A 21,578-nucleotide genomic window follows, 5' to 3' on the forward strand; every position below is an offset into this window, starting at 1 on the left:
CCCCCCCCCATTAAAATCATTAGTGCATCCCCCCCCTATTAAAATCATTGGTGTCCAGTGCGGCCTCCCCCCCTAATTAAAATCATTGGTGACAGTGGCCACAGGTTAACAACCCCTCCCCCCCATCATTGGTGGCAGCGGAGCGGCAGTTCCGATCGGAGTCCTAGTTAAATCGCTGTGGCTCCGATCGGTTACCATGGCAGCCAGGATGCTACTGCAGTCCTGGCTGCCATGGTTACTTAGCACTTTTAGCAGCATTATACTTACGTGCGCTGTCTGTGGCTGGCCAGCGCTCCTCCTACTGGTAAGTGACAGGTCTGTGCTATAAGCAATGCGCCGCACAGACCTTTCACTTACCAGTAGGAGGAGCGCTGGCCGGCCACAGACAGCACATGTAAGTATAATGCTGCTAAAAGTGCTAAGTAACCATGGCAGCCAGGACTGCAGTAGCATCCTGGCTGCCATGGTAACCGATCGGAGCCCCAGCGATTAAACTGGGACTCCGATCGTAACTGCCGTTTCGCTGCCCCCAATGATGGGGGAGAGGGAGGGGGGTTGTTAACCAATGATTTTAATTAGGAGGGGGAGAGGGGAGGCCACACTGGACACCAATGATTTTAATAGGGGTGGGGGGGCTGCACTAGCCGCCAATTATTTTAATTGGGAGGGGGAGGGCCGCACTGGCCACCAATGATTTTAATACTGGGGAGGGAGGGGGGCCGCACTGGCCACCAATGATTTTAATACTGGGGAGGGAGGGGGGCCGCACTGGCCAGCAATGATTTTAATACTGAGGAGGGAGAGGGGTGCGGCACCTGAGGGGTTAATTGTGCGGATCACAGCCCCCTGTAAGAGATCAGGTGCTGCCAGGCAGCAGGGGGCCGTTATGTCCACAGTTTTCAGTATATTCTAACTTGAAGCGTCCCCATCACTATGGGAACGCCTCTGTGTTAGAATATACTGTCGGATCTGAGTTTTCACGATCTAACTCAAATCCGATGGTATATTCTAACATAGAGGCGTTCCCATGGTGATGGGGACGCTTCAAGTTAAAATATACCATCAGATTGGAGAAAACGCCGATCTGATGGTATATTATTATTACCCGAACACCGAACCCGAACTTTTACTGAAATGTTCGGGTTCGGGTGCCGAACACCGTAAAGTTCGGTACGAACCCGAACTTTACAGTTCGTGTTCGCTCAACCCTAGTCATGGGTCAAAGTTCGGCGCAATGCAAAAGAATATGGCGCCGGGCGGACATCGCCATATGTTCGCATGTTCAGCGAACCGCGAACGTGCAGAGTTCGCTGCGAAACGACCGCCGGGCGAACCACAAGGCCATCTCTACAGAGGATCAAGTGCATTTACCCTATGAGGAGGAGATTACTGATGAACAGAATCAATATGTGTTTTAAATTTTTGTACTTAAAGGGGTTATCCAAGATCTATAATGCCCCCCATATGCCTAGGCCCCTCACAGAGGTTATACTTATCTTGTTCCCCGACACCCTCATTGCTTCTGATTGCATCATGGCGTCGGGCGGGACAGTCAATAGCAGGCTGCGATTGGGACAAGTCTCCCTAGCATTGCGGCCTGCTATTGGCTGCCCTCCCGACGTCTTGATTCAGCAGCAGCCGTGCCGGCGAGCGAGGTAAGTACAACCTCTGTGAGGGGCCCGGGCATATTGGGAGGCATTATAGATCTTGGATAACCCCTTTAACACTTGAGTCACCCACAGGAAGACTTCATTTAAAAGAGTTGACCCATTGAGGACATTGATGGCATATCACTAGGATATGCTATCAACATCAGATAGATGCAGGTCCCACCCTTAAACCCTCTCCAGAATGAGACTAAAGAGGCTACACCTAGAAATGGGTGAGGCTAAAGCAAAAATACATCACATACCTTTTTTCTTAAAAAATCTGGCAGACAAAATAGCAGTCCTCTGAATCTCAGGGTGTGAATTATCACAAGGGTGCTGCACTTCTTCTATACCTTTATCTTACCGTGTAATTATTGACAGTATATATTTTTTTCTTTACTTTTTAGGGGAATCGCTGGTTCGGTCTTAGCTGCTGCTGTAATTGGATGGTGCAGTTTTTCAGCTTCGAAAATATTCATCACTACCTTGGCAATGGAAGGACAGCAGCTCCTAGTAGCATATCCTTGTGCCTTGCTTTATGGACTTTTTGCTTTGCTAACTGTGTTTTAAAAAAAAGTATGCTATGCACTGGAGTAGGCTAGCACTACACTATGTGGACTGTAAGGCTACGTCTACATGACGAAATTTGTCGTGCGACAATAAGTCGCGCGACAGATAGGGCACAACTACACTGCAACATTTGTAGCGCAACATTTTGTTGCACTAATGTCGCGCGACAATTTTTATAATGACAGTCTATGGTGTCGCACTGCAACATGCAACATGCTGCGACTGCGACGCAACAGTCGCAGAAAAATCCATCTCGAATGGATTTTCTGCGACTGTTGCGTCGCAGTCGCAGCATGTTGCATGTTGCAGTGCGACACCATAGACTGCCATTATAAAAATTGTCGCGCGACATTAGTGCAACAAAATGTCGCGTGGCAAATGTTGTCGTGTAGACGTAGCCTTAATCTGATGGTGTCGTAGACTTTAACTGGAAGCATGCCCCGTTCTTTTTTACTAGAAGAATACAATGGGTTTTTGGGCTGAGTGTCTAAAGTTGCAGGACTAGTTTAGCTGAATGTAATGATACCTTTCAATTAGCGATCCACTGTTTCTGGAGAAATACTGTTTTTAATCCACATGCAAATGAGCAGTTAAGTGCAGAGAGGGTGGGCCCAAGAAACTTTGGGCACCCTTGCTCCTTCAGCTTTCTCTGCCAGCCCATCCCTCTCCTTCTTGATTGACAGGGCCAGGTTCTTGCACATCTCATCTGACCCTGTTAATCAGTAAGAAGAGAGATGAAGGCAGAGGAGAAAGGGTGCACAGCGTGGCTTGGGCACGCCCTGGGTGCACTCAACTGCTCATTAAAAGTACTTTTTCCTCCAGAATGAAGCAATGAATCACTAAGTAAAATGTATCATTACTTTCAGCTGAATTAGCCCTACAAGACATTGGAGGAGATTTATCAAAACTGGTGTAAAGTAGAACTGGCTTAGTTGCCCATAGCAACCAATCAGATTCTACCTTTCATTTTCCAAAGGAGCTGTGAAAAATGAAAGGTGGAATCTGATTGGTTGCTATGGGCAACTAAGCCAGTTCTACTTTACACCAGTTTTGATAAATCTCCCCATTGTGTCTGGTTTAATAGTGATATTTAGTGAATTTCCTGCCCTCACTCTGCCTTTCATCATTATGTTTATTACAAAATAATTATTAGAAAAGAACAGATCCTTTAATGCTTATTGCATACTCTCCGACCAGGCGATTTTCTGAATAATAAAGTTTTTACTGGATTATCAAAACTTCTGGTAATAATGCATAGAAGGAGCATGGAAATCTAAGCTTCTAAGCCCATCAGCAGTCATAGGTGGAGATTTATCAAGACTAGAGCTTTCTTCGTCTGTCTTGACATCCCCTGCGCTGGCAGAGGATGCGCCTAACTTATGACGAAGCTCATGCCTTGTCATAAATTAGGTGGATCCTCCTGCAGTCCATGCGCGTAAAAGCTATGACAGCTCAGAGCTGCTGTAGATTTCTGGCTTCATTTACGCCAGAAAACCGACGTAAATGAAGACGTGGTGGCTGGCCATGCCCCCTTCCCCGCTCTGCCATGTCCCCTTTTTTAGAAAGATGGTGAGGATGGCAATAAATGGGGAAATAAAAAATCGCAAATGTGACTTTTTAACACCACTTTTCAGGCGCATGGGGAATGATAAATCTCCCCCGTAGTCAATTTGATATCCCTACCACTTATTATTGCATAACTCTTGCTTATAAAGGGAGTCATCCTAGTGATAGGAACACATGTTGGGGCTTGTGGACATTTGAAATGCACGCACGACATAGCCAAAAGCTGTGCTGCCATATAAGCTGAAGTGGTTTTCTAATAGTTCCTTAAAAGGTGATTATTGTTAAGGACCATGTGGTTTTATGTGTAAACCTGCAAAACCACAAGCAACGCATTTTTCAAGAACTTTTAGAAAACCATGATAGCGTGTATGACCACAGTTTTTTTGCCACATTTCACACGCATCTCGACAGCACAAGATGAAAATAAGGCATGCCGATTAATTTGCAGAAGAGGGCACCCAACTGCAAAGAGAGATGTAGCTTCAAGGTCCCAGGTCCCAAGGCTAAATCTGTAGCATTCAACTTACCATTTAATATTTGTAATACTGGTGTCTTCTTATGTAGCAGAGAGTTCATCCATCTGCATTTGGATGCGAACAGTATGTTTCCGAATATTTACCTACACCCCTGACTTGAAAGTACCAGGGACCTCAGTGATGATGAGACATTTGTGATCACTATGGAATCTGGATCAAAGAGAGAAAGAGATGTTGAGTGTGCAGTTGTAGTGCCCTGGAGCAAGGGTACTTTGAAGTCTGAACATTTGTAGTCATTTGCCCCAGTTAACCCTATGCAAAGTCATCAACTCCTTACTTTTTTTCACTTTAAAGGGTTATCTTGCACTGACTTATACTGCTTAATACTGTGTAACTGCATTTTATGTTGTGATATACTGTATATCCTGTTCATTTGCACTGTGTTTGCACGACACTATGGAAGAGGTTAATGAATACTGAGAGACTTTTGGGACTTTCTAGCTAATAATGAGAAGCTGGTCATTTTCAACAGTTACTATAAGGTTTAATGAAGACTATGTTTTGGAGGGAAAAAGCCAGACTTGTTTACCACCAAAACCAGACTGACCTTTTAAATGTCAGGTGTTTTGTCTGAAGACTTGTTTTTGTCTGGAAATACTGCAGTGCCATTGCCATTGAGTAGTATTGATGTTCTAATGCAAGTCTATGAGAGACGGGAGTTGTAACAATGTATCTGTTTGTGCTGAGTTTCTCCACTCCACCCCTCCAACTAGAAGGTTCTAGTTCAGCCAGAAACTATATATAAGGAGAGCAGTCAGAGCCCCTAGTGTGCTGCAGTTAGGGAACAGTGCTTAGAAGAGGAGACTCTGCCAGACTATTGAGTGTCCAGAAGAAAACACTGAGACAGCGATACTCTGCCACAGACCCTGTATCACCAGCCTTTGGCCAGAGTACTAGCCTTCTGAGAAAGGGACAGCTAACTCAGGCCTTTCCTCAGCATCAAACCCTTCTTCTGCCAGGGAGGAGACTGGAGAAGCCTCGTCTGTATTAGGGTACTTTCACACTAGTGGCAGGACGGATCCAACAGGCTGTTCACCCTGTCAGATCCGTCCTTCCGCTATTTCGGCGTGCCGCCGCTTTCGTCCCCATTTACTATAATGGGGACAGGGGCGGAGCTCCAGCGCAGCACGGCAGTTCACGGTGAGAGGCCGCTGGACTAAAAAGTCGGACATGCAGTACTTTTAGTCCGGCGGCCTTTCGCCATGCACTGCCATGCTGCGCTGGAGCTCCGCCCCCATCCCCATTATAGTCAATGGGGACAGAGCGGGAATCCGGCGGCACAGAGAAAAAGCGGCAGGATGGATCCGACAGGGTGAACAGCCTGTCGGATCCGTCCTGCCGCTAGTGTGAAAGTAGCCTTATTTTGCACCTGAATTCCTCCAATAAAGAAGCACGCTGGTTTACTGCAGACCCTGACTCTGGACTTTCCCCTTGAGGTGCACCACGCCTTACCATCCCTTCCAGAGAGCAACAACACGTGGTGACACCTCAACAGTGTCCAGGGGAACCAGTATAGCATTTGGAGAGCAGTGAAAGACCTAGTAGATAAAGCACAAGGGACAGAGAGAAGACCATAATAACACTTAACTTTTCTCTTTCTTTTGTCATCTTTTACAATAAGACCCCTATGACATAAAAATGAGGGTAACTGTGCCTTACTTTAATTACAGTATGCATCTGGCTACAGCTGCATTCACAATTCTTCTGGCTATAATGGTAACAAACTACTAATATTGTAGTCAGATGTAGTCTTAACAGGTTAGCCAAGCTCTTATAAGGCCTCTTTCACACGAGCGTGTCTGGATAAGGTCCGGATGCGTTGCGGCAAACCCGCGCGAGTAGGTACGCAATTGCAGTCAGTTTTGACTGCGATTGCATTCCGTTGTTCAGTTTTTATCGCGCGGGTGCAATGTGTTTTGCATGCGCGTGATAAAAAACTGAATGTGGTACCCAGACCCAAACTTCTTCACAGAAGTTCAGGTTTGGGTTCAAGGTTGTGTAAATTGTATTATTTTCCCTTATAACATGGTTATAAGGGGAAATAATAGCATTCTGAATACAGAATGCATAGTACAATAGGGCCAGAGGGGTTAAAAAATAAATAAAAAGAATTTAACTCACCTTAATCCACTTGTTCGCACAGCCCAGCTTCTCTTCTGTCTTCTTCTTTGAGGAATAAGACCTTTGATGACGTCACTGCGCTCATCACATGATCTTTTCCCATGGTGATGGATCATGTGACGGACCATGTGATGAGCGTAGTGATGTCATCAAAGGTCCTATTCCTCAAAAAGAAGACAGAAGAGATGCCGGCTGCGCGAACAAGTGGATTAAGGTGAGTTAAATTATTTTTATATTTTTTTAACCCCTCCAGCCCTATTGTACTATGCATTCTGTATTCAGAATGCTATTATTTTCCCTTATAACCATGTTATAAGAGAAAATAATAATGATCGGGTCCCCATCCTGATCGTCTCCTAGCAAACGTGCGTGAAAATCGCACCGCATCCGCACTTGCTTGCGGATGCTTGCGATTTTCACGCAGCCCCATTCACTTCTATGGGGCCTGCATTGCGTGAAAAACGCACAATATAGAACATGCTGCGATTTTCACATAACGCAAAAGTGATGCGTGAAAATCACCGCTCATGTGCACAGCCCCATAGAAATGAATGGGTCCGGATTCAGTACGGGTGCAATGCGTTCACCTCACGCATTGCACCAGCGCGGAAATCTCGCCCGTGTGAAAGGGGCCTAAGGCTTCATTCTCTGGCTTTGCCTAATCTGGCAGGCTGTTGCGGCACTGCATGCACCAGTATTTTGCAGGCTGAAACCCTGCATTTATGCTGGAAAGTGGTCAGATCACCGCTGGATCCCTTTATAGTCAATAGGGATCCAACAGTGAACTGTATAATTTAACAGCCGGCAGGCTGTTCTGTGCCGGAACAGACAGCTGGATACATTCACCGAAGATGTGAATGTAATCTTATGAAGTTACACTTTCCAGAATTTAAATCACCACATAAAGGGAGGAAGAGACATAGAGCCAGAAAGAAATACTGGGAGAATTCAGCTGTGAAGCCTGCAGATTTATGAATACTTCTTTGACTATAATACAGACTGTAACTTGGGATCATGGCAAGATGAGTAATGCAATATATTTACAAAATTATTATTAATGTATATTAGGCTACTTTCACACTAGCGTTCGGGTGTCCGCTCGTGCGCTCCGTTTGAAGGGGCTCACGAGCGGCCCCGAACGCATCCGTCTGGCCCCAATGCATTCTCAGTGGAGGCGGATCCACTGAGAATGCATCCGCCTGCCAGCGTTCAGCCTCCGCTCCGCTCAGTGAGCGGACACCTGAACGCTGCTTGCAGCGTTCGGGTGTCCGCCTGGCCGTGCGGAGGCGAGCGGATCCGTCCAGACTTATAATGGAAGTCAATGGGGACGGATCCGCTTGAAGATGACACAATATGGCTCAATCTTCAAGCGGATCCGTTCCCCATTGACTTTCAATGTAAAGTCTGAACGGATCCGCTCAGACAACTTTCACACTTAGAAAATTTTCTAAGTTTTAATGCAGACGGATCCGTTCTGAACGGATGCGAACGTCTGCATTATCGGAGCGGATCCGTCTGATGAAACATCAGACGGATCCGCTCCGAACGCTAGTGTGAAAGTAGCCTTAAAGGGGTATTCCCATCTTAGACAATAAGGGCATATCGCTAGGATATGCCCCCATTGTCTGATAGGTGCGGGTTCCACCTATATCGAGAACGGAGCGGGGAGTGCTGTGGCTGGAGGACGCCATATTTCCCGGGGTCCGTCCACCACCAAGCGCTAATCCCCGCCTCTCCCATAGAAGGGAATAGGAGCGTGTCGCGCATGCGCAGCCCATGCTCCCATTCATTTCTTAGGGGCAGACGGCAATAGCCGAGCCAGTGCTTGGCTATTTTCGCCGGCCCCATAGAAATGAATGGAAGGCGCTGCGCATGCGCAGTGCGCTCTCCTTCACTTTCGGGGCTCTGTTCTCGATATAGGTGCGGGTCCCAGCGTTGTGACCCGCACCTATAAGACAACGGGGGCATATCCTAGCGATATGCCCCCATTGTCTGAGATGAGAAAACCCCTTTAATATTAGATTTAAACCTTAAAATTACCTTCAACTGGATGTCAGCAATAATTTATAACACCGCTACACAAATCCCTGTAAAATCAAAAACGTTGCAAAAAAAAGTAAAATCTAAAATGTCAAAACAAAATTTAGGGGGTCATTTATTATTAGATATACACCAATTTTTGCCGTATATCTGTCACAGGTTCGGTCGCAAAGGGGATTTCCTGCCGAATCTGTGACTCTTCCCCATTCACATGGCGCGGGCAGGAAAAGAGCGGTGGGCCAGCCGACCTGTCTCATTTATCATTTTCTACAGCTGTTTTAGGCGTACAAATGATCTAAATCTATGCCAGCAAGGGAACTGGTATAGATTTAGGCCGGCGGTGGGTGCGTGTAAGTTATGTAGAGGCCGGCGCATCATGCGCCAGCACAAGGGGTATTAATGATCACATTCATTTCTATAGACAATGACCTTTCACAAGCCTGTAAAGTGCAAACAAGTGCTATGCAAAGTAAGAGATATTTCTAACTAAAATGTCACATAGAGGCATGACTATTTAATGAGCGGATTAGGAGACAATTGGCATCACTGGTTAAACAATTCAAGCAATTATAGCAGAAATATAACAGCGCAGCTCATCAATACATCTCCATAAACATGTATAATGCATAGTTTAGATAGGAGGACAAATCTCTACAGGGAAACACAAATTAAGTATGAATAAAATCAACATAAATTAAAGTGCTCCTCCAATTCTGATGATCTGTCCAGCTTAACACTGGATGTGAAGAGACGCTAGTACTGAAGCAGTCGTACACAGCGAATCTCTATATCATCCCCCTCACACCCTGCACTAAGCCCAACATTGTACAGTGTTTCTGTTTTGTCCGGACTGTTTCTTTAACCAGTTCAAGATTAGGACAGTGGGTTTAAAAGTGATTTTCTAATCAAATAGTGGCCCAGATTTACTAATCCTATAGATCAGGAATGGCCGACCTGAGGCTGTCCAGCTGTTGCAAAACTACAAATCCCAGCATGCCCACACTGCCTACAGCTATTAGCCTACAGCAGGGCATGGTGGTAATTGTAGTTTTGCAACTGCTGGAGAGCCGCAGGTTGGCCATCCCTGCTATAGATGGTGTAATCTTAGGCTACATTCACGTATTTTGTTTCCATGTCCGCTGCGTTTTTTTTGCGGATTGGATACGGACCCATTCATTTTCAATGGGTCCGCAAAAAATGCGGACAGCACACCTTGTGCTGTCCGCATCCGTATTTCTTTCTGTAGCCCCGCAAAAAATATAGAGCATGTCCTATTCTTGTCTGTTTTGCGGACAAGGATAGGCATTGTTACAATAAATCTGCAAAACAAAAAAAAAACGGACGCAACACGGATGTCATCCGTAATTTTTTGCGGATCCGCATTTTGCGGACTGCAAAATACATACGGCCGTGTGAATTTAGCCTTAGACCGGCAATCTGGACCTGCACGAGATTTATCACAGGGGCTCAGGCTGGATGCTAAATCTGGTGCAGGGACAGACACTTTTCTCTCTATACCAATTATTGGTTGGCTTACTTTGAGGGCTCATGCACACCAACATGTGTCGGCCGGGCCTGTGTTACGGGCTGTTTGCGGGCTGCATTATGGGTGTTTTTTTTTTTTTTGTCCACTTATATACAAATTTTTTTGTGATACCTGTGGAAATATAGCAGAAAGGCAAATACGCCTGTTTGCCACATTTTACTTTTTTCATTTTTTTTTTTTATAGATTAAACTACATTTAAATTATGCCTCCATTTTTATGGCCTTTTTGTATAGCAAATGTATAACTTTGGGTTGCTGGGGCAGAGCTATAAGTTTGCTTTGAAATACCATTTCATTGTTTGCATTTTTATGTTGTTTGTCTTACTGGTTTTATTTATTTTACACAAGAGACCCACATCAGGTCATAATGTTTTTTTGCTGGGGTGACGGGCAATTTTTTTTTGCTGGGGTGACTTTTTATATTGCTAATTTCTCCTGTAACTGGGAATATTACCGTATTCCTAGCTACAAGGAAAATGCTTGCTATAATGTTTGCCTCTATTGTGTTAGTGAATTATCTTCTGTGATTTTTCATTAAGAATGTCCCTAAACTTTGCTTCATTCAGCTTTCCAACTCTGTTCCCTCAACCAATCTTCCTGTCCCAGCCACTGAAAAACATCCTCACGGCATGATGCTGCCATTGCCATGCTTCACTGTAGGGATGGTATTGGGCAGGTGATGAGCAGTGTCTGGTTTCCTCCAGACTTGGTTTCATCAGACCAGAGAATCTTTTTTCTCACAGTCTGAGAGTCGATGAAGTGCTTTTTCTGAGGAGTGCCTTCTTTCTGGCCACTCTGCCATAAAGCCCAGATTGGTGGAGTGCTGCAGTGATGATTGACCTTCTGGAAGTTCTCTCACCTGCACACATGATCTTTGAAGCTCAGACAGAGTGACCATTAGGTTCTTGGTTACCTCTATCTTACCAAGGCCCTTTTTCCCAGATTACTTATTTTAATTTGGCAGCCACCTCTAGGAAGAATCTACAAACTTCCATTAAAGTCTGTGAAGGTTCTCATTTCCTCCAATTAGGATAATGGAATCAACACCTTTGACCCCATGCTGGGTATAATGACATCTGACCCCATGCTGGGTATAATTACCAGATGTTGATTCAGTTACATATTTATTCCTAGAGAATTCTTGTACAGTCACTCAGAATTGAGAAAGCTCGTTGGAAGAACGAGTGAAACATTTTCAAGAAATCTACAGTAAGTCCAGTTGCCTTGATTTATTCTTTACAGTTCTTCCATTTAAGAATCTTGGGAACATTCAGTGCAGCAGACAATTATTGTACCCTTCTCCAGATCTGTGTCTCCTCACAATCCTGTCTCTAAGCTCTACAGGCAATTCTTTCCTCCTCATGGCTTGGTTTTATGCTCTGATATGCATTTTCACCTTATATAGATGGAGGTGTCTTTCTAAATAATTTCCAATCAACTGCATTTACTACAGGTGGACTCCAGTCAAGGTGTAGAAACATCTTAAAGATGATCAACAGAAATAGGAAGCCCTCAGAGCTAAATTTCAAATGTCATAACAAATGGTCTGTCCATGCAAAATTTAAAATTTTAAAATATTTATAAACTTTTATTTTTACTTTCTCATTATGGGGTATGTGACACAGTGAGAGTTTTTGTCTGGCAAGGAAGGTATTTTCCACCCAGCATCTGCCTGCTGCTGGGCTGATTTACAGCCAGGTGAGATCAAATACCGGACCGGATTTTAAGTGCCGGTCAGGGTTTTGGCAGCACCTGGCTAAATAGGCAGCTGGGCTCAGAAGCGAGGTCTCTGTGGTATTGAGTAAAGATTGATGCTGCAAAACTTTATTTTTTATTTTTTTTATTTCAGCACAGGGCCACAACATAAAATGTGAAAAAAGTGATAGGTTCTGAGACTGTCAGTCTAAAGACTTTCTGAATACATATTATATCTCTGAAATTACTGACTTCAGTTATACACAATATAGTATATATATTGTAGAAAGGCACAAGGGACCATCATAGATGGAAGATATGTGTCACCGAGGTTCCTGGCCTCGAGAAGTAGGAGCATATGTCCGCAGCAGTTGCTGATGGACACTTTGATAGCATAGCTGTGAAAAGCTAATCCGGGCCAGCTCTTACTGGGAGCAGCCAAAGTGCAGGGTGGGTGGCTGTTCCCCATGGTCCAGGCCGGGTTTTGACGGGCTTACAAAGAGTCAGCCAGCAGGGTCAGGGGTGTGATTACCTGGCTGATGGTGGAGCACTGTGTAGCTGTGTGTTTTTGGAGCCGAGTAAAAACCGCAGGGTCTCTGCCGAGAGACAAAGGACAAAGCAAGGTCCCCATCCACTCCCTGGGGAGTACGGTACTGTGCCTAAAACTTCCTATGTGATTGTTCAGATTCAAGACTGAATTGTTTATCTTTAAGTGTCGGCTGAAAGTAAGCTCATCACTACCACCTGTTGAATTGTGGTGTGCCAACAATAAAAGACATTTATTATTTGATTTCCACCACTAAAAGGCTACTGTGTATTTATCTGAAGGCTACCATTTGGGAAATCCCTACGGTTTTAATAGCCCTGGGCTGGCGGTGGATCTGCCAAAAGTTATGTAAAGGCGCTGACCTCTGCATAACTTTGGCGCATCCACCGCTGGTCTAAATCTATGCCAGCTTCCTTGAAACGGGCATATAAACGATAATGAGACATGCTTGGCGGTGTGCAATCTTCCCTGCCCATGCCACACACCATTTTTTAGACCTGGCGTGAGTGGCGAAAAGTCGCAGATTGTGGTGCAAATAACCTTTGTGCCGCAATCTGCAACAGATATATACGCCAGAAAACTGGCGTATATCAGTTAGTAAATGACCCCCTTTATTTATATAACTGTCCCTATATTGTAGAACAGCTTCTCCCTGTCCCTCTGCCTCTATACGCACTGACAATAGCGAGCGCTGACTGCCTGCACTCTGCGTCTTTCCTTGTCACTTCTCCTACTCATTACATTATTTTTTTTAAAGACACACTTACACTTTAGAGACCGCATTATAACCTTGTGCTGCCCTTGCAATATTACTGCAATCACCTGGCCGGCTCGGTGTCTGTACAGAGCAGGCATTTTGTAACCTTTACACCAGTCACTCAACCATGATCAAGTGCAGAAAGGAATAACTCTCCCATGGCATTATAGGAGCTTAGGGATTTTCTGGAAAACAAGCTTATGGAGTTTACAGCTGCGTATGTTAGCTGCTGCTGGATATTATTTTTTTGTGTAGCGTGGCCTAATATGTGCTGTTTTTGCAAAAAGTGTGACAGAATTCTGGTGTAAAAATCGGGTTTTAGCGCATGCATTTTTAATAGATTTTTTTTGCAAGCCATGTGTTTTTCTACAGGAAAGTATGTACCCCTGATATCACTTCATTTGTAGAGCAATATAAAAAAGGCATGGTTAAAAAAAAAATTTAAGACGCTTTTAAAAAGAACCCCACAAACATTGCCACACATTGCGTCTTTTCAAGCAGGCCAAAAGAAACCGGAAATGTCTGTGGGATAGAAACTCTAGAAACTGAGGAAAACATAGCAACATCACAGGTTAAGGCCTCTTTCACACTACCGTTTTTTTTTTCCGTTTTGCAGTCCGTTTTTTGCGGTCCGTATACGGTCCGTATACGGAACCATTCATTTCAATGGTTCCGCAAAAAAAACGGAATGTGTTCCGTATGCATTCCGTTTCCGTATTTCCGTTTTTCCGTTCCGTTGAAAGATAGAACATGTCCTATATTTGGCCGCAAATCACGTTCCGTGGCTCCATTAAAGTCAATGGGTCCGCAAAAAAAAACAGAACACATACGGAAATGCATCCGTATGTCTTCGTTTCCGTTCCGTTTTTTCTGAACCATCTATTGAAAATGTTATGGCCAGCCCAATTTTTTCAATGTAATTACTGTATACTGTATATGCCATACGGAAAAACGGAACGACGAAACGGAAACACAACGGAACCAAAAAAACGGAACAACGGATCCGTTAAAAACGGAACGCAAAACACTGAATGGACATACTGTAGTGTGAAAGAGGCCTTAGGCCCTCTTTCACACTACCATTTTTTTTTCTCCGTTTTGCGGTCGTTTTTTGCGGTCCGTATACGGAACCATTCATTTCAATGGTTCCGCAAAAAAAACGGAATGTGTTCCGTATGCATTCCGTTTCCGTATTTCCGTTTTTCCGTTGAAAGATAGGACATGTTCTATTATTGGCCGCAAATCACGGTCCGTGGCTCCATTCAAGTCAATGGGTCCGCAAAAAAAAACGGATTACATACGGAAATGCATCCGTATGTCTTCCGTTTCCGTTCCGTTTTTTCTGAACCATCTATTGAAAATGTTATGGCCAGCCCAATTTTTTCAATGTAATTACTGTATATGCCATACGGAAAAACGGAACGACGGAACGGAAACGGAAACACAAACGGAACCAAAAAAACGGAACAACGGATCCGTTAAAAAACGGAACGCAAAACACTGAATGGACATACTGTAGTGTGAAAGAGGCCTTAGGCCTCTTTCACACTACCATTTTTTTTCTCCGTTTTGCGGTCCGTTTTTTGCGGTCCGTATACGGAACCATTCATTTCAATGGTTCCGCAAAAAAAACGGAATGTGTTCCGTATGCATTCCGTTTCCGTATTTCCGTTTTTCCGTTGAAAGATAGGACATGTTCTATTATTGGCCGCAAATCACGGTCCGTGGCTCCATTCAAGTCAATGGGTCCGCAAAAAAAAACGGATTACATACGGAAATGCATCCGTATGTCTTCCGTTTCCGTTCCGTTTTTTTCTGAACCATCTATTGAAAATGTTATGCCCAGCCCAATTTTCTCTATGTAATTACTGTATACTGTATATGCCATACGGAAAAACGGATCCGTGAAAAACGGAACGCAAAACACTGAAATGGACATACTGTAGTGTGAAAGAGGCCTAAGAAAAAGACCTCTGAAAATGTTTGTGCTGCATTTAATAATTCCTATACACATACAGGAAACAACATAAAAAAAATTCAAAAAAGACTACATGTGACACCGCCCCAAGGCCTTTTACACACGGGCGTCATGTTTTTGGCCCGGATAAGATGCGGGTGCGTCGTGGGAAAATGTGTGATTTTTCCACTCGAGTGCAGAACATTGGAATGCGTTTTGCACGCGCGTGAGAAAAATCGGCATTTTTGGTACCCAAACCGAACTTCTTCACAGAAGTTCGGGTTTGGGTTAGGTGTTGTGTAGATTGTATTATTTTCCCTTATAGCATGGTTATAAGGGAAAATAATAGCATTCTTAATACAGAATGCATAGTATAATAGGGCTGGAGGGGTTAAAAAAAATTAAAAATAATTTAACTCACCTTAATCCACTTGTTCGCACAGCCCGGCTTCTCTTCTGTCTTCTTCTTTGAGGAATAGGACCTTTGACGTCACTGCGCTCATCACATGGTCCATCACATGATCTTTTACCATGGTGATGGATCATGTGACGGACCATGTGATGAGCACAGTGACATCACCACAGGTCCTTTTCCTACTGCACAGCAAAGATGAAGACAGAAGAGAAGCCGGGCTACGCGAACAAGTGGATGAGGTGCGTTAAATTTTTATTTAATTTTTTTTAACCCCTCCAGCCCCAGTGTACTATGCATTCTGTATTCAGAATGCTATTATTTTCCCTTATAACCATGTTATAAGGGAAAATAATAATGATCGGGTCCCCATCCCGATTGTCTCCTAGCAACCGTGCATGAAAATCGCACCGCATCCACACTTGCTTGCGGATGCTTGCGATTTTCACGCAGCCCCATTCACTTCTATGGGGCCTGCGTTGCGTGGAAAACGCACAAAGAGGAGCATGCTGCGATTTTCACTCAACGCACAAGTGATGCGTGAAAATCACCGCTCATCTGCACAGCCCCATAGAAATGAATGGGTCCAGATTCAGTGCGGTTGCAATGCGTTCACCTCACGCATCGCACCCACGCAGAAATCTCGCCGTCTGAAAGAGGCCTAAGGGTGCCTTCACATTTAGTGGAAAAATCCCCCAGAAAATACACCACATAAAGACTTGTGTTATCCTTTGGGGTTCAGAAGAGTCAATGCCTGCCATGTGTTCTGCTTTCGAATAATGATGTGATTTTGTAAAGAATTTACAACTTTTTACGTTGGTCTTAGTTTCCCCCTTGTGCTGCCGTAAGATTCGTCTAATTTATGATTAGGCGCACCTATGGCAGTCCTTGCACCTGGCGAAATACTACTCAAGCCCCAGTTTTTGCCAACATTTCAAGTGTTTCCAGTTTCCAAGTGTTTCCAAGTGCTGATGTTAGTAAATTTCCTGATGCTGGAGTCCCACGCCCCTGACATGCTTCTGCTACACCCCAATCACACCCAACTGGCAAACACAGTATAAGACCACCCTTACAACAAAATATTGTCACACGGAAAACTGCTTGTGTATTGTGAATTTTATACATATCTGATATTCACCCGTTATAAGCTATTCATATAGATGACAGATATCTGGGCACTGGGGTGAGTTGTTGCAATGGTGGTTTCATTTCCTGTAGTGTAATGTCAGGTGCCTCCTGTGTATATTGTATGAATGTCGTGTGAACGTAGCATGATAATGGAATGCTGGAATAAATCGAGGACTTGTAGCATTTTTATGGACTTCTGCTTCTGGCGCACTAATATGTTATGAGACAGGAAGGAAAGGTCAGGACTATCTGCATTGCACCTTTATGTATAGGACAAATTACACATTTCTCTGTTGCTCTTTAGGTTGCACCAGCCGTTAAAAACATGATTTTACTTTCAATTTCCTTTTTTTTTTGCATTGACCTTTTCAGCTGACTGCATGGGATCTTGGCAGTTTGTTCAAAGGATGTTTTGATAGATGTGGTTAAGGTTTTCATAGATTCATATGAATTTCTTAGATTTTTACTAACACTCGCTCACAATGTATAGAGATGGGACTCTGTTCTGGTTCTTATGAAGGTTTAAAGGGGATATCTGGGAATTTCATATTGATGACCTATCCTTGGCATAGGTCATTAATATTAGATTGGCGGAGGTCCTGGGAGTTTATAACACCGGCCTATCAGCTGGGTCTCTTCCTAGGCCAGTGACATCACCATACATCAGGCCTAGCCGCAGTGAATGGGGCTGAGTTGCAATACCTAGCACAGCCATAGACAATGTATGGCGCTGTACCTGGTGAGCTGAGAAGAGACCACAGCTCTCACAGGAACTCTGGTGAGCTTTGAAACCCCTTCAAGCAGCTGAAGGCCATTAATATGAAATTCCCCCACCAATCAGCTGTTTTCAACGGCCACTTGCTCCAGTAATAACAGAGGACAAAGCCAAAAGCAAAATTCTGTCTCCGCTGGACCCCCACTAATCTGATATTGATGACCTATTGTAGAGGTAAGTCATCAATATCTAGGCCCTGGATAACCCCTTTAAAGGGCTATCTTCATTATAAATGTCCGCTAGGTGCAGTCCCTTTGGGACTGCATCTACATTATCTTCATAAAATATGGTCCCTTAACTTAACCTATAAGCATTCAAGGCACATTCAAATATTTGTACTGTTTTGCCATCCATAAATTGAGGATCCGCAAAACACGGACACCAGCCATGTGCTTTTCACATTTTGCAAAACAGAACGTCCGTGCCATAATTGAAGAGTCCTATGTTCGTCTGTAATGCGCACAAGAATAGGACATGGTCTATATTTTCGCGGATGCTACGGAACGGATATACCCATGCGGACAGCCCCATTGAAGTGAATGTATCCACGTCCGACCTACAAAATGTGGATGGGATGCGGACAAAAAATACGTTTGTGTGCATGAATCCTTAAGGTCATGCTGCAGATTTTCTCATTCACACAGCACGGATCAATATAATGTACAGGAAAGTTGTGCACACCTCATTTGGAAGAGTTCGTCTGACATGTTGGTATGAGTCAGATTGGTATAAATCGGATTGCTATGATGTGCTAATAATACTGTAGTTGTATTTTAAAATAGTGATATAATATATAAAAATATAGTTTTATTCTTATATATATATATATATATATAAAAAAAATATATAAATATACACTGCTCAAAAAAATAAAGGGAACACTTAAACAACACAATGTAACTCCAAGTCAATCACACTTCTGTGAAATCAAACTGTCCACTTAGGAAACAACACTGAGTGACAATCAATTGCACATGCTGTTGTGCAAATGAGATAGACAACAGGTGGAAATTATAGGCAATTAGCAAGACACCCCCAATAAAGGAGTGGTTCTGCAGGTGGTGACCACAGACCACTTCTCAGTTCCTATGCTTCCTGGCTGATGTTTTGGTCACTTTTTTGAATGCTGGCGGTGCTTTCACTCTAGCATGAGACGGAGTCTACAACCCACACAAGTGGCTCAGGTAGTGCAGCTTATCCAGGATGGCACATCAATGCGAGCTGTCGCAAGAAGGTTTGCTGTGTCTGTCAGCGTAGTGTCCAGAGCATGGAGCGCTACCAGGAGACAGGCCAGTACATCAGGAGACGTGGAGGAGGCCGTAGGAGGGCAACAACCCAGCAGCAGGACCGCTACCTCCGCCTTTGTGCAAGGAGGAACAGGAGGAGCACTGCCAGAGCCCTGGAAAATGACCTCCAGCAGGCCACAAATGTGCATGTGTCTGCTCAAACGGTCAGAAACAGACTCCATGAGGGTGATATGAGGGCCCGACGTCCACAGGTGGGGGTTGTGCTTACAGCCCAACACCGTGCAGGACGTTTGGCATTTGCCAGAGAACACCAAGATTGGCAAATTCGCCACTGGCGCCCTGTGCTCTTCACAGATGAAAGCAGGTTCACACTGAGCACATGTGACAGAGTCTGTAGACGCCGTGGAGAACGTTCTGCTGCCTGCAACATCCTCCAGCATGACCGGTTTGGCATTGGGTCAGTAATGGTGTGGGGTGGCATTTCTTTGGAAGGCCGCACAGCCCTCCATGTGCTCGCCAGAGGTAGCTTGACTGCCATTAGGTACTGAGATGAGCTCCTCAGACCCCCTTGTGAGACCATATGCTGGTGCGGTGGCCTGGGTCCTCCTAATGCAAGACCATGCTAGACCTCATGTGGCTGGAGTGTGTCAGCAGTTCCTGCAAGATGAAGGCATTGATGCTATGGACTGGCCGCCCGTCCCCAGACCTGAATCCAATTGAGCACATCTGGACATCATGTCTCGCTCTATCCACCCACATTGCACCACAGACTGTCCAGGAGTTGGCAGATGCTTTAGTCCAAGTCTGGGAGGAGATCCCTCAGGAGACCGTCCGCCACCTCATCAGGAGCATGCACAGGCGTTGTAGGGAGGTCATACAGGCCGTGGAGGCCACACACACTACTGAGCCTCATTTTGACTTGTTTTAAGGACATTACATCAAAGTTGGATCAGCCTGTAGTGTGTTTTTCCACTTTAATTTTGAGTGTGACTCCAAATCCAGACCTCCATGGGTTGAAAAATTTGATTTCCATTTTTAAATTTTTGTGTGATTTTGTTCTCAGCACATTCAACTGTGTAAAGAACAAAGTATTTCAGAAGAATATTTAATTAATTCAGATCTAGGATGTCTTATTTTTCTGTTCCCTTTATTTTTTTGAGCAGTGTATATTCGGATAAAATTCAGACAATACCTGCATAAAAAAACAAACAATAATTCATATATATTGGTTCTTTTTGGAAGAATGTCAGAGACACTCAGCAACGGGGTCCGTGGTCGATGTAGACCAAGGGGTGGTTAGGGTCTCCGCAATGGGTATCTCGGATAGTCTCCAAATAGTCATATAATACCCCAATAATTCAGAAAGATGATAATTGCTCAATATAAGTATACGCTCATCAAATCGATTATACTATAAGCATCAATCCACTTGGGATGTGGTTGATCAGGTAAACAAAATAGTTATAAGATCTCCTATAAAAGGTAATTATAACCATCAACTGAATAGTTCCACAGCATGGATCAGTTGTGGACTTCTTCTAGATTTGCTGCCGCTTTGACCCGTTGTAATGCAAAAGGTATATAGGTCCACAAATACTTTAGTCTATTGTTGGTTGCTGGGGGGTTATGAGAAATAGCTCTGAACCGAAGTAGTAAATATTAGCTTTATAGGAACACAAGTAAAGGGCCAGCCTGCCATATTGAGACATCTCTGAATCAGTTTGGTCCCTAACTACTTACTCGAACAATCATAATTTAATGCTTTTTTTTTTTTTTTTAAATGTTTTTCAATTTGCCATATATTTACTCCCTTTTTACTACCTTCCAGAAGTCATTTATTTTTTATTTTTCAGTTTAAATGGCTGTATGAGGGCTTGTTTTTTGCAAGACAAATAGTTTTTTCTAAAGGCACTCTTTCAGGGCTGTATTTATAGCTGGTGCCACCCTAGACACAATTTAATGCTTCCTATCAGGCCAGGAAGAGAGGAGTGGTAGATGAAGTAGTGGGTGCCCAAATTGATAAAAGGTGGGGCCAACACAGGTAGATGGGGTCAACTCAAGGAAGTGGGGCTAACACACATAAATACTATAGAGCAGCAGAACCAAATACTACAGAACAGCACAATGTACTGTCCCAGCAGAACCAAATACCATAGTGCAACACAATATACTTCTTGTTCCACAGTAATATTTGCTTCTGCTGTGGTATTATTTTGCTTTGTACTATGGTATTTGGTTCTGCTGGGTCAGTATATAGTGCTGCACTTTGATATTTGATTTTGCTGGGGCAGAATATTGAGCTGCACTGTGGTATTTGGTTCTGTTGGGACAAAATATTGGGCTGCACTGTAGTATTTGGTTCTGCTAGGGAAGTATATTGTGCTGCATTAGGGTATTTGGTTCTGCTAGGGCAATATATTGTACTGCACTATGGTATTAGGTTCTGCTGGGGCAGTATATTGTGTTGCATTTTGGTATTTAGTTTTGCTAGGGAAGGATATTGTGCTGCACTTTGGTAAGCCCTAAAATATATTGAGGAGGGGGCTGAAGAGGTGAGACATGGGTCACTGCAAAATACTAGCTCTACTAACAGCATACTGCCTGCCACCACTACCAGACATACAGGGGAATAAAACACTGCATACCTGTTACATCCAGTGATGTCTCCTCTGATGTAGACTCTCTTTTCTTATCTTTTCCGTTTGGTTCAGACTGACATGAAAACAATTCTTTCATCCACATCTGGTCTCTGCAGAGTTTGCCATATAGACATCTTAGATTCTTCAGTTTTCCATCATTCTCTTCCACCTTCTGAACACAAACTCCCCATCCTGGTGCCTCAACAGTATAATTCTGCTCCTACCCCAATATTGTGCCCACTGTGCTTCCAATGCCCCCATATACAGTATTATTACTGATGAAAAATAGTGCCCCAGTGGTAATGTCCCCTAAAATGTCTCAGTAATAATAATGCCCCTATAGTGCCTCCAGAAATTATAATGCCCCTCCCCTTAGTTCCCCCAGCAATAATA

At 44.0% G+C, this 21,578-nt stretch overlaps 1 protein-coding gene across 1 annotated transcript in view; it reads left to right on the forward strand.

Moving 5' to 3' along the window:
• YIPF7 (Yip1 domain family member 7) overlaps positions 1-3,160 on the forward strand; it is a 197,509-nt gene extending 194,349 nt beyond the window's left edge. The window contains exons 6-7 of the mRNA XM_040418920.1: positions 2,057-2,271; positions 2,621-3,160. Coding sequence (XP_040274854.1) covers positions 2,057-2,219 — 163 coding nt within the window. The 3' untranslated portion in view covers positions 2,220-2,271; positions 2,621-3,160. The remainder of the gene's footprint in view (positions 1-2,056; positions 2,272-2,620) is intronic.
• Positions 3,161-21,578: the final 18,418 nt, after the last annotated feature.

The sequence above is a fragment of the Bufo bufo genome, chromosome 2 (genome assembly GCF_905171765.1).
Source record: "Bufo bufo chromosome 2, aBufBuf1.1, whole genome shotgun sequence".
Taxonomy (NCBI): Eukaryota; Metazoa; Chordata; class Amphibia; order Anura; family Bufonidae; genus Bufo; species Bufo bufo.